Genomic DNA, 18,442 nt, shown 5'->3' with positions numbered 1-18,442 from the left:
TATACAGCTATTTATTAATTAACGAAGCAAAGAGTTTTTGATATGTTTTATTTTAATAATGCTACACGAACGTGTATTTCATATATTCCTAAAATCATATTTATTCATGGCAGAATTTGTCTGCCAGTCTGCGATCACACTGATCGCAACTCCATACAATATTGGATAATATTTATTCGTCTTCTCTCGCGGGCATTTCTCTTTAGATACGTGTTAGACTAAATTATATTGTCTTTATCGTGCAATCCTTCCATTCCTGTGTCCGTCATTTTTTGCATAATTGTTAATGAATACTATATTTTGTAATTATTTAAATTTAATAATCAGTATGTGATGAAATCTTTTAAAAAAAATTTTTTATAATCTCTTTTATATATATATAATCCAAAAGCAATTTTTGTTTATTTATTTATTTACTGACGGAATTTATACTTATTGTTAAAATATAAAATTGGACATACAAAAATAACTAGTATATATTGAGTGGCCAAAAAAATTTGATCAAATATAATCCTATATCCATTTTTTCTCGGGATGTTTTTTTTTTATATACGTTATATTTAAGACACTTATTTTTGTATTCTTTTTGTCAAGAGATTTTAATTTTGTCAATAAATAAATAAATAAATAAATTATTTGATCTAAATAAGTTCGTAAAAGATATCACGATGCTTATATTATCTCATTATAATTATTACACGTTTATACGATAATGGCGAGACATCCTATATGTACGTATAATATGAATAATGAACAATGTTCTTTCTCAACTAAAGAATAACACGATCTCATGGAATAATTATCCTGTCATAAATATGACACAACTCGGTAAATTTGCGTGAAAATTTAACAACTAGCGAGCAAGATAAACGCGATGCTCGTTTGATTATATAACACATACCAGTGCAATTTTTTTTTTTAAGAATTAAAATAATACGGATTGATGCTCTTTGACGCTTGACTCATTACAAATCATTTGCGAATGAGTCTGCCGCGTTTGGCGAAGACAAAGGAGAGAAGAGAGATAGAGAATAAGAGCATATAATATTCCTCGAAACTCGAAGTAGAAAAAAAAAAAAATAGCGGATGCGACTATGGGACCGTAGGTGTGAGAAAGGAGCCGGAGCGGAAGACTCGGTTTCCCGCGCGACGAGTCGTAGGCGTCCTCTCTGCCTGCAATGCCGTATATTCCGCCAGCAGTGTGGTTGTACACGCGACGCCACTTTAACCCGGAGTCATCCAGCCTCCCGCGTTCCTCCTCCCTCTTTCAGTCTCCGTCGCTCGAGTAAGTGAACTATAAGCGCGGACCCGGTGTATTTCGGTACGGAGGCAGTAGACCCCGGAGGACGGTGTTTTCCTCCTCGCATTCCCATTCTTCGTCCTCCTTCCGCTTTGCCGGTGCCCGATGCGGAGAGCGGTAGAGGAGAAGGCGGGACAGATGGTGAGACATAAGAGAAAGAGAGAGCCTCGTTCTCATCTTCTTCTTGTTCTTCATTCCCGTTTGCCTCCCGGACGGCAGGAGGAGAACGGATGATAGTGATTCCCGTGCCAAGAACTACTCGTTCGGGCCAAGCACAACTTGGCCGAGGCACAATCGAGTGAAAGTCGCGTCGCGTCTCTTTCGCCGAGGGGTGGCTTTTCGTGAGAGCGCGGCGCGGTACGCGGCGGAAAAGGGAAGAAAAGGAGAAAAACACACTCGGCTATCCTCTCGAGCGGAGTGAAAGTCGGGGAGAAAATAAGGACAAATTGACTGTCCCCGGATGGATGGGACGGAGAATTCACTCCGTTGCGGATTGCGCGACACGGCGACGGAAAGTGGCGCTTGCTGGAGAGAAAGAGTGACTGAGTGCTGATCTTAGATTGCGAACGGGATGAGACTTACGAGAAGCAGACGCTCGCTACTCCAGGCTGGATTACGAGATAAATGTTCGCGCGGTAGGTAAGTCGCGAACGAGTGATAACCGAATGATAACCGACGCGATTAATCGCGACGTGACGATCGGAAGAGCGATCGAATTGACGGATCTTTTAAAAACTGTAATAACGCTAACGCTAAAAATGATCACAAATATTAGTAAACAGCTGAGACTTTAATTTGACAGGAGGAGGGATTATTAATGCTTCCTCCATCTTTTTTATAAAGTAAACGTATTTAAATTCCTAACTATATAATAATAAAGAGCTTTGCGGTTTGATTGCAATATATCTGCATCCAATTGTTGCGAATGAGTGATAACCGAATGATAATCGACGCGATTAATCGCGACATGACGATGGCGAGTTGACAATCTTTTAAAAAGCACTGTAATAATAACGTTAACGCTAAAAACGATCAGAAATATTAGTGGACAGCTGAGACATTAATCTGACAGAAGAAGGGATTATTAATGTTTCCATCTTTTTTGTAAAATAAACATATGTAAATTTTTAACTATATAATAATAAAGAGATTTGCGGTTTGATTGCAATATATCTATGATTATCCCGCTGATTAATATCTTGTAACGTCATGACATCGCCACGCAACAGATGTCAAAGCTTGCGGATTGCGATATACATAATCGGCGGCGATGGAATCGGGATGGCCAGCCAAACATATACTCGACAATCCTTTACTTTAACCGATCGATCAAAACTGATTTCCAACTTCGTTAACCCACTGTAATGGATAGATTGCGAGCGCCGCGATATATATACGCGCGTATATGTAATTAGATGTAGTTTTTAAATTCGACGACTATTGAGCGTGAGCGTAACAAGCGAGCGTGGAGTGTCCTTTCGATTTCCCCGAACTGTTCAATTTCCGCGGGTTGATTGAAATGAAATAATCATTATTGTTCGTACCATGATCATCTGCGATACGCGGTTCCATACGCGCGCCGCAACACGGTGCACGGTATTTATAATGACCATTGTTTCCAAATGCATAAATTTCCATAACTGGTAATTCGATTGTCGCAGCGTAACCGCGTTCACAATTTACGCGAGAATAACATTTCCTGTTTTAGTCGGTCTGTGCGACCACCGGCTTGTCCGATGAAAGGAGAAGCGAGAAAAACGCTTCGAAAAAAAAAAGAAAGAAAGAAAAAACTCTAATCGCGGTGACAGAGCGGAGCGCGATTTCCTGAAACACTCGAGTTCAGTTTTTGCCTTAATAATCGCATCGCATTCGATAACAATCGACCCGGTACGGACGAATTGTGAAACATAATTGCATCGCGCAACAGCCGCTCCCGCGTACTTTAATGCACGTTTTCCGGGAGCGATAGCTCGAAGGGATATCCGCGAATCGCCGACGGGTAATGAAGGAATTTATGGCGCGAATTTCTCGATGAAAATATATTTCCATTGCCTCGTGGCGGCCTCCTACCCCGCTTCCCGTGTGTCCTTTTTCTTCTTTTCCGCCGCGCTATAATCGACATAAATTCTAATTACATCGCCGCGCGATGCGTTCTCACGAAATCCCTTGGATTCCATTCGTTGTCCGAGTCGTTACACCTTCTCGCCAACTAATTCGTCGTCGGTCCCTCTTGTTCTCCACGACCGATTTATTAACGGTCGACGCACGCGTTTCGTTTCCGAGAATGTTATTTCGTTATTTTTCGTCCCCCAAGAACGTCCCGACATTTTGACGGAAGCAAGCGCGTTTACAGCTGTGTCGCGAATACGAGATGACACTCGGACCGAGGATCCTATGACGTCAGCAGGACGAACAATCGGCCCGGTTAATCGGATTAATCTCTCGTGTGTCGTCGGTTGTCTGAGCGCGAACTCGATTCTCGCTTTCGAGGAAACGTCTTTAAATACAAAACACATGCGTTATTCTCTTTATTCAATGAATTTTATTATTGAAAAAAATGCCGTAATTTTTACGCTATTTGTAAAATATTTTTTCATTTATTCCTATCTTTTAATATAACCGTAACGTATTTTTTAGCACGCGGGATTTTTTCTCGGCTCGTTTAAACGAAACATTTTTTCAATTTTTTTCACGCTTACACGGTTTTGCACTTCTAGTTCGCGATTATTGTTGCAGGGGAACGCGCGTATAAAATTCGTATAGGATTCTTTTACCCTTTATTAATTATGAAGGGCGTGAATCGGGGTCTTCATTATCCTTCTCATTCTTTGTTGCAGACCGGAAACAGTTACAAATCGCCGGAGGAATCGCCGCACACGGAGCACAGCAGACTGAGGTGAGCGAAAAAAAAATTGCGCGGACAACAAAGCCGAAGAAATAACAAATGCAACGCCGGCGTGGTTATTACCGAGGGAAACAGGCACTTGGATAAAAATAGCAAAAACCATTTCCGCGATAAACCAACATGATGATCGGACTGCTTTCGCAAAAAAAGCAAATCGCGATATACTTCAAACCGCAATGTTTGCCTCGCGATGCAAATTTGTAAAATGTTACATAAAAATAGATAATTAATCGGCTATTTTCATCAGCTGTTTTCAACTGTCACGAACTAATTGACGCATCGGAAATAATTATGACAAATTTCTGTCCGGATTCGATGATTAACCGCGAAACGTGTGACAGATATAAAATGTCGTGGAGATTGCTTGACGTAAACTCGAGCAACACGCCAGTGGACCGGGCCAAGTGACAGCGAAAGATAAATTTCAGACCTCGGAGAATATGCTATACGTCGAATGCAATTCGTGACGCGTATCGTCCGCAAATTGCACGCGCAGTCAACATACTAAAATTACTGGATGAATTCTCGCGATGCTTGAGGCTCTGCCAGGTCGACGTCGTGCAATTCGTTTTGTGCAAGAGAACAAAACCTCGACGTATGTACGTACGTCGTGACGCGAGATGAGGAGGCGTCCGGATCGACTTTCAATCTAACGCGCAACTGCAAATCGTTAATCCTAAGATAGTAATTAAGATAGGATACGGTCGTTCTTCCCGAACGACGTTGTTAAAAGTCGAAATGCTCGCCAAAACTTACACGATTAAACGATCCATTATTTGTTTAACAATGCTTAAGAGGGAAAACCAGTGTAACAGCTGAAAAAAAGCTATTTTTAATGATTTTTTTTCTGGTAAATAATTGTAATTTTTTTCAAATCACATTATTCACATCAAAATACATAATTTGAACTACCTTTTGTAAAATTTTTGTTAAAAAATATTAATATTTATAGCTACAATTGCCTATATTGTGAGTAGTCTTAAAAAAGTCTTAAAAAAAAACGGCGTGTGTTTTTTTTAAAGCGACTCACACTATTGGCTATTGTAGCTATAAATATTAATATTTTTTAACAAAAATTTTACAAAAAGTTTTTTAAATTATGTATTTCGTGATGCTAATAAAGTGACTAAAAAAAAATCAATTATTTATCAGAAAAAAAAGTCTTAAAAGTAGCAATCTCGCGACAGAATTGCGGCTCCGATTTACGAAGGTATCAAATAATATTGTATAAAAGCACCGATTTCTCCGATGGCGTTAAACGAAATTGAATTTTAAACGGGAATACCTCGAGATGCGTTCCATAAAAACGGCGAATAGAAAAAAATATCATACGCCCTGTATCGAAGGGGTAAAAGGATTTCGCCGGACTAAGGAAATCTCATCCGCTCTATATACGTTCCATATCGTTCTACCTCGTGATATGGCCGGTATATTCACGTCTCGTAACCGTGATATCCATTCCTTGGGCTGTTCTAAAAATGCGATATCCCGGCTGGGATATCGCGTTTTGTACCGTCCTCGCCGGTTCGAAAATGCGTTCACTTGCATTCGAGTCGAAATTCATCAAATTCATCAAATTCCGAAATGCATTCTGTCACGTTAAACGCGGCCGCGCGAATTTAACGCGTTTCGTTATACGCTTCGATTTTTTTATTTTTTTTTATTTATTTATTTTCTTTTTTTTTTAATCGGCACTAAAAATGCACGGCGTATTTTAATTAAATCTTCCCTATATTTATATCTACAGTTCCAAGATTTGTTTTATGAACGAAAATAATTAAAAGTGCATCGGAAAAATATTCGATATTATTAGGGACGTCGAGAGGCAGAAGAAAATATTTAAAGAATCGTCCGCTATGAAATTTATTACTATACCAAAATCGATTTATATCCCACCAATCGCCCAAAATTCATACGCGTGTATACATTTTTTTATTTTTTTTATTAGGTACCGGCCGAAAATGTTAGCCGATCGAATGAACAGATCAGTCGGCAGGATCTGAAATCGATGGACAGCCCCGTCGCGCTTTTTTCCATTTCCCCGATCGCCATCGTATTATGTCGCGTGAGATTCGAGGATTGATCAGAATCCGAAATCGAGCCGGCGCATTAAATTCGCTTCGACCGAAATGCGCATCCATCTTGCGTTACGAGCGACGGGGCTATTTCCCGCTCGATTACGATACTTTTAATAGGGAATCGGGGGCGGGGAGCGTTTCGTGTCGGCGGTAATGTAACTTCTCGACGGAAGTTCGAGCAGACGAGAACGATTATCTTCCATTACACCTGCGATTCCCAGGTACAATGTGTTCTAATTAATCGACCTGATTGTGAGTGATGATAATGGGCGGAGAGGGGGAGGATAGAGATGCGTACATTAATATCGCATTTTTTTTATAGGTTTGAATTTCCGCCGATTGATATTTACGGATTAGATTACGAGATTTAGATTACAGATTTTGAGATTTAATTTTGAATAAAAAGTTTCCTATAAACACGAGTCCAAAAATACTTTCTTAAAAAGTTGGCGCCTATAAAAGTATCTGAAATCACGGTTATTTTGTACAATATTTTTACAAATTTATAGAATATTTTTACAAATTTTTACAATATTTTCATTGCAATTTATACACGGATAGTTTTACAAATATCAAAGGACGAATGCGTTTTTAATAAAAAGTATCCAGCAACAAAAATTGTAGAGAATTAAATTATCATGAGATCAAAATAGCGCATTGTTTTGAGAAACATTTTTCAATCCATGTTTATAAGAAATTTTTTATTCAGAATTAAATTCCCTACAAAATCTCAAAGTCTGGTTGGAACGTTTGGCTCCACCCTATAGATTAGAAATAATAAGAATAATTCCTCCCGGAGCACGTAATTCACATTTTCGATTTCAAGTAACATTCGATGCGGCACAGCGACTTTTACAGATCGCAGACGTCATCGTTAATAACGCTCACGGTCATAAGAGCCGGTGAATCAATATTGTCGTTTTGAGAGGAGAACAGTAAAACTTTACATTCAAATTTGCAGAGAAAAAGAGAGAGAGAGAGAGAGAGAGAAAATACGAAGGTACTAAAAGACCGCCGTGGCGAAGAGCCGACGGTTGTTCGCGATCTATTGCGTTCTTGGTCAAGTGATAAATGAACCAATGAAAGAATGTTACAGGACTCTGCAATACTTTTCTCCGGCTTCCGCCGGCTTTTTTCGCTCGCGTACTTTCCCTCGCACTTTTTGCCGCGAGAAGCGCCGCGTCGTCCGCGGTTCTTCGTCTTCATACGTAAACTTGGCGCGGCGAAATAAATTGTCCTACCGGCCGCGTATTCCCTCCCGGCTTATCTTATACGATATCCTTATCAAATTGCGCGAGAATATATTTTACACGTGAGGAGGACCGATGCGAAATGAGGAAGGGAAGGGGAAGCTCTCAACGATCGTTCGCAGAAACTTTTCTACCCGATTGCAATTTTTCATTCCATTTTCATTTTTTTATCTCATTCGCGAAAATAATGTCGCGACATTACCTAGTTTCTTATGATAATTTTATCTCTGATTGCTGATGCGTCGTAATTTGACAATCGGCGTTCGAGCGTTATCGCCGTAGCCGCTTCATCAAATCATCCCATCCGCGGAGCTCCATGGAATCGTCCGTAACTTCGCCATCGACCGGCGTTTATACGCGCGCTTATACATCCCCTGGCAAGCGAGGAGGATGAAGGGAGGGGAGAGCGGAAGGGGGCTGAAACACGCGAGGCGTGAAAAGCCGACCGGCAACAACCACCGCGAGTGAGTCACAAGGTGCGAGCGTGTCAAATTCGTCGGGCCATATTGCGGGTGTTGCGGCCAAAGGCGCAGCAGCGCATCGAATGCGCCGTCGGTCGGCTTACGCCTGTTCGTTATACGCAAATCTCTCGTTTGCATTCAATCCGCCTGACGCCTATTTCATGACAGCGTCCCCGCGATGCGATTCCCCGATAATCCGAGTCACTCGTACGCTCGCACGCGGCCGACAGATAATCCCTTAAGTGCCGCGCAATTTTCTCACACCTTGTAAGCCCCGTGTGCCACGGTGATTTTTATCCGTCGTACGAGAGCGAGCGACGCGATGTCGTATGAAAGAGCATGACAAGAATCTTTTATCATTTTTTCTAACTATTCGAGAGCGCGAAGTTTTAACCAGGTTAAAATTTTATTTCCTCTCTTTAAAAAAAGTGTACCAAAATAAAAAGAAATCTTTTTTATTTAATAAGAAATTTATTTTTTTTTGTCTTATTATACTAAATTGCTTCCTTGAAAAAAACGTTTTTTAATCTGTGATTGCTTTGTTTTAAAAATACAGATTTTCTTTTAATAAATAATTTTTAATCTTTAAATATAAATACTTTTATAATTATTAAAATTATAAATAATGTATTTTTAAAATTATAATCTTTATTACATGCAGCTAATAATTCATTTAATATAACAAAATATTTTTAGAAACAAAATATATATTTTTATTTAAATAAAAAAAAATCAAAATTAACAAAATGAATTTATTTGATTAAGAAAAAATTTTATTTTCAATAAAGATTAACAGAATTTTATGTGTACAACGTGTTATAAAAGAAAACAGATGTACTTAAAAAATAAAATAAACAGTTTTGTCCGATGAGAAAAATGGAGAGAAATTTTTCTATCGCTCTCCGAATCATATTAAAGCAACCGGAGGATATTTCGCAACATTAGCGATGCCAAAGTTAACATTTATGAGAATTTATGAGAAGATACGCCCGGGCGATCACGGGACTTTCAAAGTTACAGCCGCGTTCCACGCCAATATACGTAATTGGCTGCCGACGCCGCGAACTTTTAATTGGTTTCAGCCGGTTTTCGGCTCCGGTCCGATGATTTTTTCATCCTCGTACAGCCGGAAATCGGCGTCAAAAATAATAAGCCCGACGTGCCACCAGCGGTTCGTTCCTCGCGACGAGATATATCGGTTAATGAGGAGCCTCGTGCAAGGAATACTCGCGCGCGAGATGTTACCGAGGTTAATTAATGCCGCGGTGCCAATTATATACGCGTGCGTACGTAATTAATAAACGAAATATTAATGACAATGGACCGCGCGCGTAATAACAACTAGAAAATTTACAATGCCACTCGTCGAGCATTAACGGATCATCATTGATACGACGGTCGACGGATACGGGACGATAATCATTACGAGGCTTTTATTGTAATAACGGGATTATCATCTCGTTATCAAGTGATGCTGTTTTTCAATTCGCCATCCACGGCTGGATGAAAATTAATGAGCTCGCGCGCTTATCTACGCTACTCGTTGATTCAGGTAACCAAGGATCGAACCTTGAATACCTTTCTCAAGGATCAGAGACTATAGATATCTCGAATCGGTCGATCAGATTGAAAGAAAATATCATGATATTATTTGAAGTATTATTTCGCATCTTTAATAGCCACTGCGCGCTCTTACGTCGCTATTTTTTTTCCATGTAAATGTATTTAAAACATTATATTGCAATGCATCTCTATTTATATTTTACATTAAAGTGAGAAATCTCTGGCATATTTTGTTTAGCGAATAAACATTTTTTTGTAGAAACTTATTATACATATTAATGATGCCTAGAGTTATTACAAATATTAATTGTCATAACAAAAATATTTTGGATTCTTTTATATTCTGAAAGATCAACGTTTCTTGTGGATAAACTTTAATGCGTGGCTAATATTTTTTTAATATTCGACGAACGATTTTATTTCATGTCATGACTCTGCAATTTTATTTTAATTCCAAATTTATTTTATTTTTTCCAAGAGTCGTACTATCAGTCATTTGCAAACATATGCTATTTTATATATGTAATATATAGATTTTTTAGCGCAGCATTTGCCAGTATGTAGTATCGCGTAATTGAAGAGTTTAAGAGTTTTTGGACCATCGTTCGACACGTTACATCCGTCGACTATCGTTTATATTTATTTTTCATAGTTACACGCGACGATATTGTTTCATTTATTTGAAATTGGAACCCCGCGCTGCAAAAGTTTTCCGAATAGTTCTTCACCGCAACTATTTTGCGTAATAGAAATGCTTTGAATTAAAAAAAAAATACCCGCTATAAACATAAATCGAAAAATCGAGATCTGTTACTCGTTCGCTACCGCTGTAGCGGAAAATCGTTATCGAGTGAACCCTGATCGTATTCAATATTGGATGAAAAATGCGCGAGATGACCGAAATTGATCCGCTATATTGAATCGATATACAGTTTATTACGCACGAGTTGCATTTTATTTACTCGGAAAAGCGAAGGATATATCTTTGGCGGGCTCCACCGCCATATCATAAATTTATAATTTAACGAGAAACTAAAATTAGCATAAACGCAGGTTTTGTCGCCGATGACGATAGTGCCGGGGCATATTTAACGGGACCAAAGCTCTTGGGCGCGGCCGTCTTTTCTCTGGCTCGTCGCCAGAAAACGCAAACACTGAGACTTTCACTTGTGAATTCGAGATATTCATAATTTTCGTAGCACGATTAAAGCCGACGTGACGCATCATATTTTTATCGAGGATAATGCAAGATTTTGTTTTTCGATTAATTTATTTTTCTCCATAAATTATTGCGATAAAGCTTTAAGTATACGTAGATTATGTGTGTGTGTAGATTACACATACATTGATATTGACTCGAAATATTTTATTTTATTTACATGCGCAAATAGTATATTGAAAAATATGTTTAATAAAAAATAAAATAATTTTATAAAAATTTAAATTAATAATTTTATATATATTTATATACATATATATATATATATTACTTGAAGCCTAGATCTAAAATAGTATCTTAAAAATTAATATTTTTAAATAAAATTTATTTTTAAATAATATTTAAAAAATCTATATTTTAAAATATTTCTAAAATCCTTAAAAAAATAATATCTTGAACTATTTTTCTTTTACATACAAGGGCTATTCGGAAATCAGCTTCATGTGATAAAAGGATATTGATTTTATGTAATTTCTACCTGCTTGCTAAGATTATTAAGAATTGTCTATAGAGTGTAAACAAATAAACTGGCACAAGTCGCTGAACAATAAACACAACGAGTTTGCCCGGGTTTACCCATCGATACGACCTCGGTGGCTCGCATCCAAGTTAAACTCGGCGACTTTCGCGTGAATGCGAATTACACGTCAGTGTAATAATCTCCGCGTCGTAGAAACTACGGACGCGAGAATGAACAAAATGTCGAGGACGCACTGTGTATACAGGACTCCGTACCTCCGACCCGTAGATCGCACTTCAAGCCCGATACCAAACATAAACAATGTACCGATCGTTCTTATTTTTGTTTTAAATAAAGCCAACACGATTAAAGGTAAATATTTAATTAATATTGTTTCAACTTTTTAATATCTTTCTAAAAATTACGAAAATATTACAATTATAATTATATTGTAGACATGAACTTTATCACTTTATTATATCGTTCTGCTGGCATATAAAGCACGTACAAGAAAATATTCTTTTGCAAAAAACAAGCCATAATTATTTGACTTGTCTGTGCACGCGATACACAATGCAAAATAATATCTTATCCCTTTAATGCTAGGTTATCACGCGTGTGTGACCGGACATCGAGTGATACAGCTTCTCGCCGGAGCGTATCCAATTTTCCTGCTGACGTGATTTTATGTCGCGAAATAGCATATTTGCCAGCCAGGAGTGCTGGCTTCTCCCCGTTCCGGGGACAACTCGGGCTAACTTGTCGGATAAACTCGCGGACGCGAGGAGCGCGCGAAAAGACGCCCGCGTCATATCATTTTGACGTAAAATATGGATTATTCCGGATATTTGCATTCGGCAAACAGATCGACTCGCGGTCCGTTACGACGACGCAAGTTCGCCCAAGTCGGCGGCAAACTTTCCCGACAATTATCGAATTGTTGTTTGGCGACGCGATTCGTCAATTCCAGGCGAAGTGCCACTTTTAATCGCCGAATATTCGCGGTGGATCTTGCCCCTCGTTATCAATAGTTCGACGTATCTTCTCTAAAAGCATTATCGCCCAATTTTAATATATAACCGAGATATTAGCTTATTCGAAATATCAATTTCAAACTAGCCGTCCGTTAGATTTGACGCAAACTATCAGTATTCGCCGGCGGTGCGAATGGAATGGCGTGCGCCATTCCATTCGCGAAATTTTTCAACGTTTAACTCGCCATTCATCGGCGGGCACGAGAGCACGGGCTGCCACAGATAGATCAGGATCGATTTGTCGATCGGCGTCGATATTAATCATTTTAATCGCGCTATTGTTCGAGCGGCGAGAACGTCCAAGTAAAGAGCGATTACGTTAAGCCCTTAATCGATCGCGTTATTCCAACGATCGGCATCATCGTTGCGATATTATTATCCAATCGAAGCTCATCGATGGACCGGACACAGATTGCGCGCGCGAATTGACGTTTTGTTGTTGATCGCGGAATCACGCGAAATTTATATCGAAGCGAATATTGTATTGTCGGCGGGATGCCGCCGATAGGCGCGATTCGGCATATCGAGGAGGTACGAAAATAATTGTTGCAAGCCGCGTGTGCAACACGTCGACATCATTTCATTACATGCGAACGAGCCGTATGATTTCTCGCGAGCTCGGATGGACCTTTAATCGCCGCACAGTGGATCGAATTAAAATTTTTTTTTCTCAAATTACATTTAATTTGGTAACTTGATATATTACTGTAAGAATAAATAATTGTAATTTTGGAAAATAAAATTTAAAATAATCATTATTATCACGTTGAGAGAATCATGGATTTTCATCGATTTTTTCCCTTCAATTTCAAGACAATATATTTCTCTTAAATTTATATATTATAAAATTTAACTTTTTTTATCTTATATAGGACTTTCTTTAATTTAAAAAGAATATATAATTTAAATGGACAACAATAATATTTAATATTTAATAATTATTTTTATAATTTTTGAAAAAACATACTATTATTTTAACTTCTTATTAACATTTAAAAGAATGTTTGAGAGCTGTTACATTTTTTGTTGTTGCAAATCATCAAATGAACATTCCTTTCCACAAAATGATTTCAGCTGCCTACACACCTGTCACTTTGACAGATAAATAAAAAATTCGAGAAATAAAGGAAAATTTATGAGAACACTGTCAATGAAAACTAAGATTGTTGTTTGATGTAAAATATTCACAAAGTAATTTAATAATATATGTAATAAACGAAATATAATGTTAATAGTAAACAAAAATAATAAAAATTTTAAAAATAAAAAAAAAAATAAAAATCACTAAAAATAAAATATAATTTTCAAAGAGCGATGTTATGTCCGTCCCTTCCTATGTTTCGATCCACTGTGCGCCGTATAACAATCGTTTCCTCTATCGCTCACTATCTGGATACTCTATCGTGATACTCTGGCAGTGTATATATGCCACAAACATCGTGCTTTTAACGGTTAAAATTTACGAGAGTAAAAGGGCGGATCGACGTAAGCGTCGAGATTAGAAATGCGAATTTTCCGCTTAAAACCGGTATTTACTGCTACTTCGCGAAGAGAGAATCGTATGTTGGTACCGTTAACTAGTTGCTATTACGGGATGTAATGTTATTTGCAATCTCTACGTGTAGCTTATACCTCTCTCGAGCACCGTTTTAATCAGCATCGTCGATTTTCCAAACTTTGCGCGAATTTATATAATGTGATCAGAGTGAATTCCAATTAATTTTCCTTTTAACGAGTACACGATACGCGTCGTGTGATATTCGATAATGAATAAATGAAGCTTGAAAGGGTATCAATGTTGCTAGTGTCGAGTCTAATTAAGTACACAGTATTTCGAATCGAATAAAATATTTAAAAAATTTTGTCGAAAGTTTCCTTCCCATAAAGACTCGTTAAACTGTTTCGTTTAATAATTTTTATCGAATAATAATTAACACCCCATTTATCATAATAATATTACATTTCATGATCAACAACTGTCTCATTAAAAGTTCGTGATATTTACATTTCACTCTTTTCCATCCATTCACTGGACAACATTTCCGAGTTTCACTTCCTATCTGACAAATATGGAGAGAGAACGTTCAATATGCGCCGCAATCATGTACTGATTTTATTCGAATATTTCAGATATCTGTCAGTCGAAATGTGTGCTCGACTCGGAACAACGGAACGGAGACTCCGGCCCTTCCACCCAAAACGACAAGTTACGCCATTGGCACGAATCTCCAATCTCTTCTCGTAGGGTTAAATATTCATCATCCAAGAACGAGGCGCGCGTTTCCCCCCTCCCCCCCCTCCTCTCCCCCCAGCGCGATTCCTTGTATCTCAAGGTATAGATGAAACCGGAAGAATCACGCGGCGGCATACATACGACCCGATTACATTTCGCATGCAAATCACACCGAGTAATCATGAGCTCGAGCAAAGGTATCCGTGTGCAGCTACTTCAGCCCTCTTCGATCCTCCACGATCCTGTTGTATATCCTCACCCCCCTGAGACACACCATCTTCCACAATTCATCTCTGTCCGTGCACGCGCGCGATTGTTTCTTCCCTCTTCGACGATATCCGTTACCATCGGAATAAACCGTAAATAAGGCACGCGGGAGATCGCAGATTTCTTTCCTTGCTCGCTTGTGGTTGCTCGCCGAAAGAGAGAGAGAGAGAGAGAGCAAAATAGAACACCGGTAAAAAAAAAAAGGATGAGGGAGTGTCTTCGCTTGCAAATGGACTCGGATAGGCGCTTTGTGCGAAAATGAAAAAGTCACGAAGGCGGAAGGTAAGAGCGTACGATATATACGCATAGGCATAAATATATGCGCGACGAGCGGAACGCCGGAAGGAGGGGGGGAGGAGGGGAAGAGCTGGAAGGGGATGGGAAGGAGTAGAAAATAAATTCGTTGCACCCCGAGGACCGATATGATACGCCAAGAAAATGTAGCGCCATCCCTGGAAATCGATACCACTGTCAACTTGTTTGCATGCCCCGTCGCGTTAGCGGATACACCGCGGCGACCGCGGGGGCAAAAGCGGGAAGGGGGGAGGGGGAGGGGAGAGGCGCGCACGTTCCACGCTATCGTTATTCCTTACTTCGGCACGATGAACGGGAAATTCGCGAATATCGCGATTTTGGTTTTCATACGAATTTATTTACGAGGTAGTCGGTAGAAGGAGAGAGGGAGAGAGAGAGAAAGAGAGCGATAAAGCGATGCCAAAAACAAGAACAAAGAACAAAAATAAAGTTTGTCCTCCTTGAGAGAAGGTTTAATTATATAAAAGTGCCCCTACAATATTTCTGTCATCAAAAAAAAAAAAAAATTAATTATTATAATTTATTTATAATATATTATTATTATTTTTATAATTTAAATATTTTTTTTTTGAGTTAAAAAAATTAGAGTTATACATATATTTGTGAATAATGATTCTTTAATGTTTATCATGTCACGATGACATGCGCCATAAATTGAACGATATAAACATTTACTATATACTGTCGCAACGTGACGCGATTCGGTTAATAAATCGGGGGAGGAAACGCTCGATCGTAAAGAAAATGAAGTTGTTCTCGCGCGAGAAGAAGAGGGGCGGGAGGGGAGGGTGAAGAGAAATTTGTCGACGCTCTCGAATGTCATTTCCTTGGCGGTATCGGCGCGGGGCACCGAAACGGGCTTTTTGATAACCCACGTTATGCAATCGCCATTTTAGTATCCGTCCGTATGTCGAGGGGCTTCACGGCTATATGAATATGCAATATTTCCCCATTCTGTGGGGAAGTTATGCGTTGTACATTACAATGTGCGCATATGTATATATATATATATATATATATATATATATATATATATACATATTTATATATAGTATATGTATATATGTATATGCATGTACACACACATATGTATTCCTGAATAAACCAGACCTTCCATCTGCCGTGGCAGCATGACTGCCGCATGCATATCTCCCTTCTGTGCCGCGCTTACTCACAGTGAAGTGCAAAGAGCGAGAAATGCGCGGAGTTTTCGCCCGCGGAGGGATGACAATACGATTATTTATCTTGCATCCTTTGAAATCTTGATCCTAAATCACGCTTTTGCCGTCTTCCCTCCCTCGGGCGGCTACAGACGCTCCTCGAGGAAATCCTCCATCTTCATCGCGCTAAATGCGGCTGCCTGATTCTAGATTTCATTCGTCTAATGGCAAAACCGCCGTCAATTTCATATGAATATTAGGAAGCCACGCGAACGGTATTAACGCGGGAAAAGAGCCGACGCTGTAAATGCTGAATGTGTAATATTATAAAAAATATTACGAAAGAAATTGTTTGCACAAGTCAAGGAAACGAATTATCAAAGAATTGAAATTTTACACTGCCTGAAAAAAAAAATATTTTGATGGAATAAGTCATACATTTAATTAATTAATTAATGTTTTCATTATATTTTATATTTAATGGAATCAAGCTATTGCAAAAAATTTCAAAAATTTTTCTTCACTTCCCCTCTCCCCTCGTCAAAATATAAATTTTAGAATAAAAATTTAATATTATTTTTTTATAGATAAAATGATTTATCTCGCGTAGCGCGAAGCACTCGGCCGGCGATATTCCTGCGTTTACGAATAAAGGCATCACAATGGAAAAAGCGGCGGAGGTATGTCTGCATAGCGGGACGAAGCTCGCGTCTCGCCAATACTTAGGCCCCCTGGAATTTCCCACCTGCAGAGACGGAGGCGCACCAGGTGTTTGTCTCGCGTCGGAAACCCAACGGCATCATCGCTCTCGAAGATGTCGCGCACTCGTCTTCCGTTTCCATCCCGATACACAAGTCGCGCTATTCTTCGCGAGCTTTCCCGCGTTTGATCAATCCCGGGCTCTTTATATATGCAGCGTTCGTGGATCGCACAAAGAGACATTCTCTATTTGTCCTCAAAGGCTTTCCTCCCCCCTCCCCTCCCCTCCTCTCCGCGTCGCATGGTTCTGTGTACATCGCCCGTTTTACTTTCCCGCACTCGAAGAAGAGCGGCGGCCTCGTTCTGGAAATAAAGGGGGCTCACGAGAAACAGGAAAACCTCAATCAGGGAACACATCGTGCGATGTCGTGAATATTGGAAAATTGGAAATTGGTTAGAGCCTCAGCCGTGAAGTTTGGCTTTATATCAGTTCCCGTTGTTCGTCTTTCTCCGAGCATTGAACGATGCAAGTGTCGTGAAATTAATAATTCTGATTAATTATACTTTTATCTTTGATTTTTACGAATGGCAATTCAATGATTATCTTATCAATTGGGCAAAGTAATGATCAATTATTGATTGGTTGAGTGCAATTTATATATAAATATATATATATTTATATATAAAAATTTATTATATAAAATTTTACTTATATATATATATATATATATATATATATATATATATATATATATAAATATATATATTTTATAAAAATACATATTTTTGTACATAAATAAACTTTTATTTTTTATTTTTTTGTTTATATATATTTATATATATTTTGAAATTTTATTTTTTTATTTATATATATTTATATATAAATATATGAATCGTGATCGCACATCTTACATTTTAGAATTATATATATTTGTGTGTACAACTGTATATGTATTCCAGTTATACTCTTGACTTGTATTACTTTTCTTTTTTCACGATAGACACCGAGTTTCTACAAGTATACTCTGCGGGAATGATACCGCAAAGTTACGAGTTTGGTAAGACAGAGTGGCCATTAGCGAAGTTGTAAATAGATTCCATGCCGGGGTATGCCAATAGCACGGCAGCGAAATATCCACGGCGAAAAATTCCTCCGCCGTATTTCGCGCGAGTTAGCGACAAAATCGCTCAAGATTTTCCGAGATTTTTCTCGGTGGCGCGAGCGCCACGAGGGCAGCGAAGATTCCGCCTCGTAAAAGCCCCGGATGTATCCCCGGATTTTCCAAGTGTATGTAAGTTCGAGTCGATCGATAAAGCGGTGCCTGTGCTATACTGTTGACGAACATATACTGCAGAAAGTGGAAGTAAAATAAATGGAGTAGGATCGCGACACACCGTACGCCGTTACCGGTGCAGCCATCGGTACGAAAGAGCGGGATGCGGGATGAAGAGGGAGGGAGGGAGAGAGAGAGAGGGATGCAAGATGCACGGGATCATT

The 18,442-nt window shown here is 38.8% G+C and overlaps 2 protein-coding genes across 5 annotated transcripts in view; one reads left to right on the top strand and one right to left on the bottom strand.

Annotated features, from left to right (window-relative positions):
• LOC126854820 (uncharacterized) overlaps positions 1-18,442 on the bottom strand; it is a 280,406-nt gene that overhangs the window by 179,741 nt on the left and 82,223 nt on the right. The gene's annotated exons all lie outside the window — the stretch shown is intronic.
• Positions 1-18,442, top strand: part of LOC126854797 (zeta-sarcoglycan) — a 210,588-nt gene that overhangs the window by 135,453 nt on the left and 56,693 nt on the right. The window contains exons 1-2 of one of the 3 annotated variants that reach the window (XM_050601872.1): positions 1,501-1,935; positions 4,138-4,196. Coding sequence is in view for 1 of the 3 variants with exons in the window: in XM_050601871.1 (XP_050457828.1) it covers positions 4,138-4,196 (59 nt within the window). In the remaining 2 variants the exon portion in view is untranslated. Of the gene's footprint in view, positions 1-1,500; positions 1,940-4,137; positions 4,197-18,442 lie in introns of those variants that run through there. The other 2 variants (XM_050601873.1, XM_050601871.1) reach the window with 2 other exon arrangements.

Source organism: Cataglyphis hispanica, chromosome 14, assembly GCF_021464435.1.
Source record: "Cataglyphis hispanica isolate Lineage 1 chromosome 14, ULB_Chis1_1.0, whole genome shotgun sequence".
NCBI classification, from domain to species: domain Eukaryota; kingdom Metazoa; phylum Arthropoda; class Insecta; order Hymenoptera; family Formicidae; genus Cataglyphis; species Cataglyphis hispanica.
The sequence above is the reverse complement of the archived record's forward strand: the minus strand, read 5'-3'. Positions and strand labels throughout refer to the sequence as shown.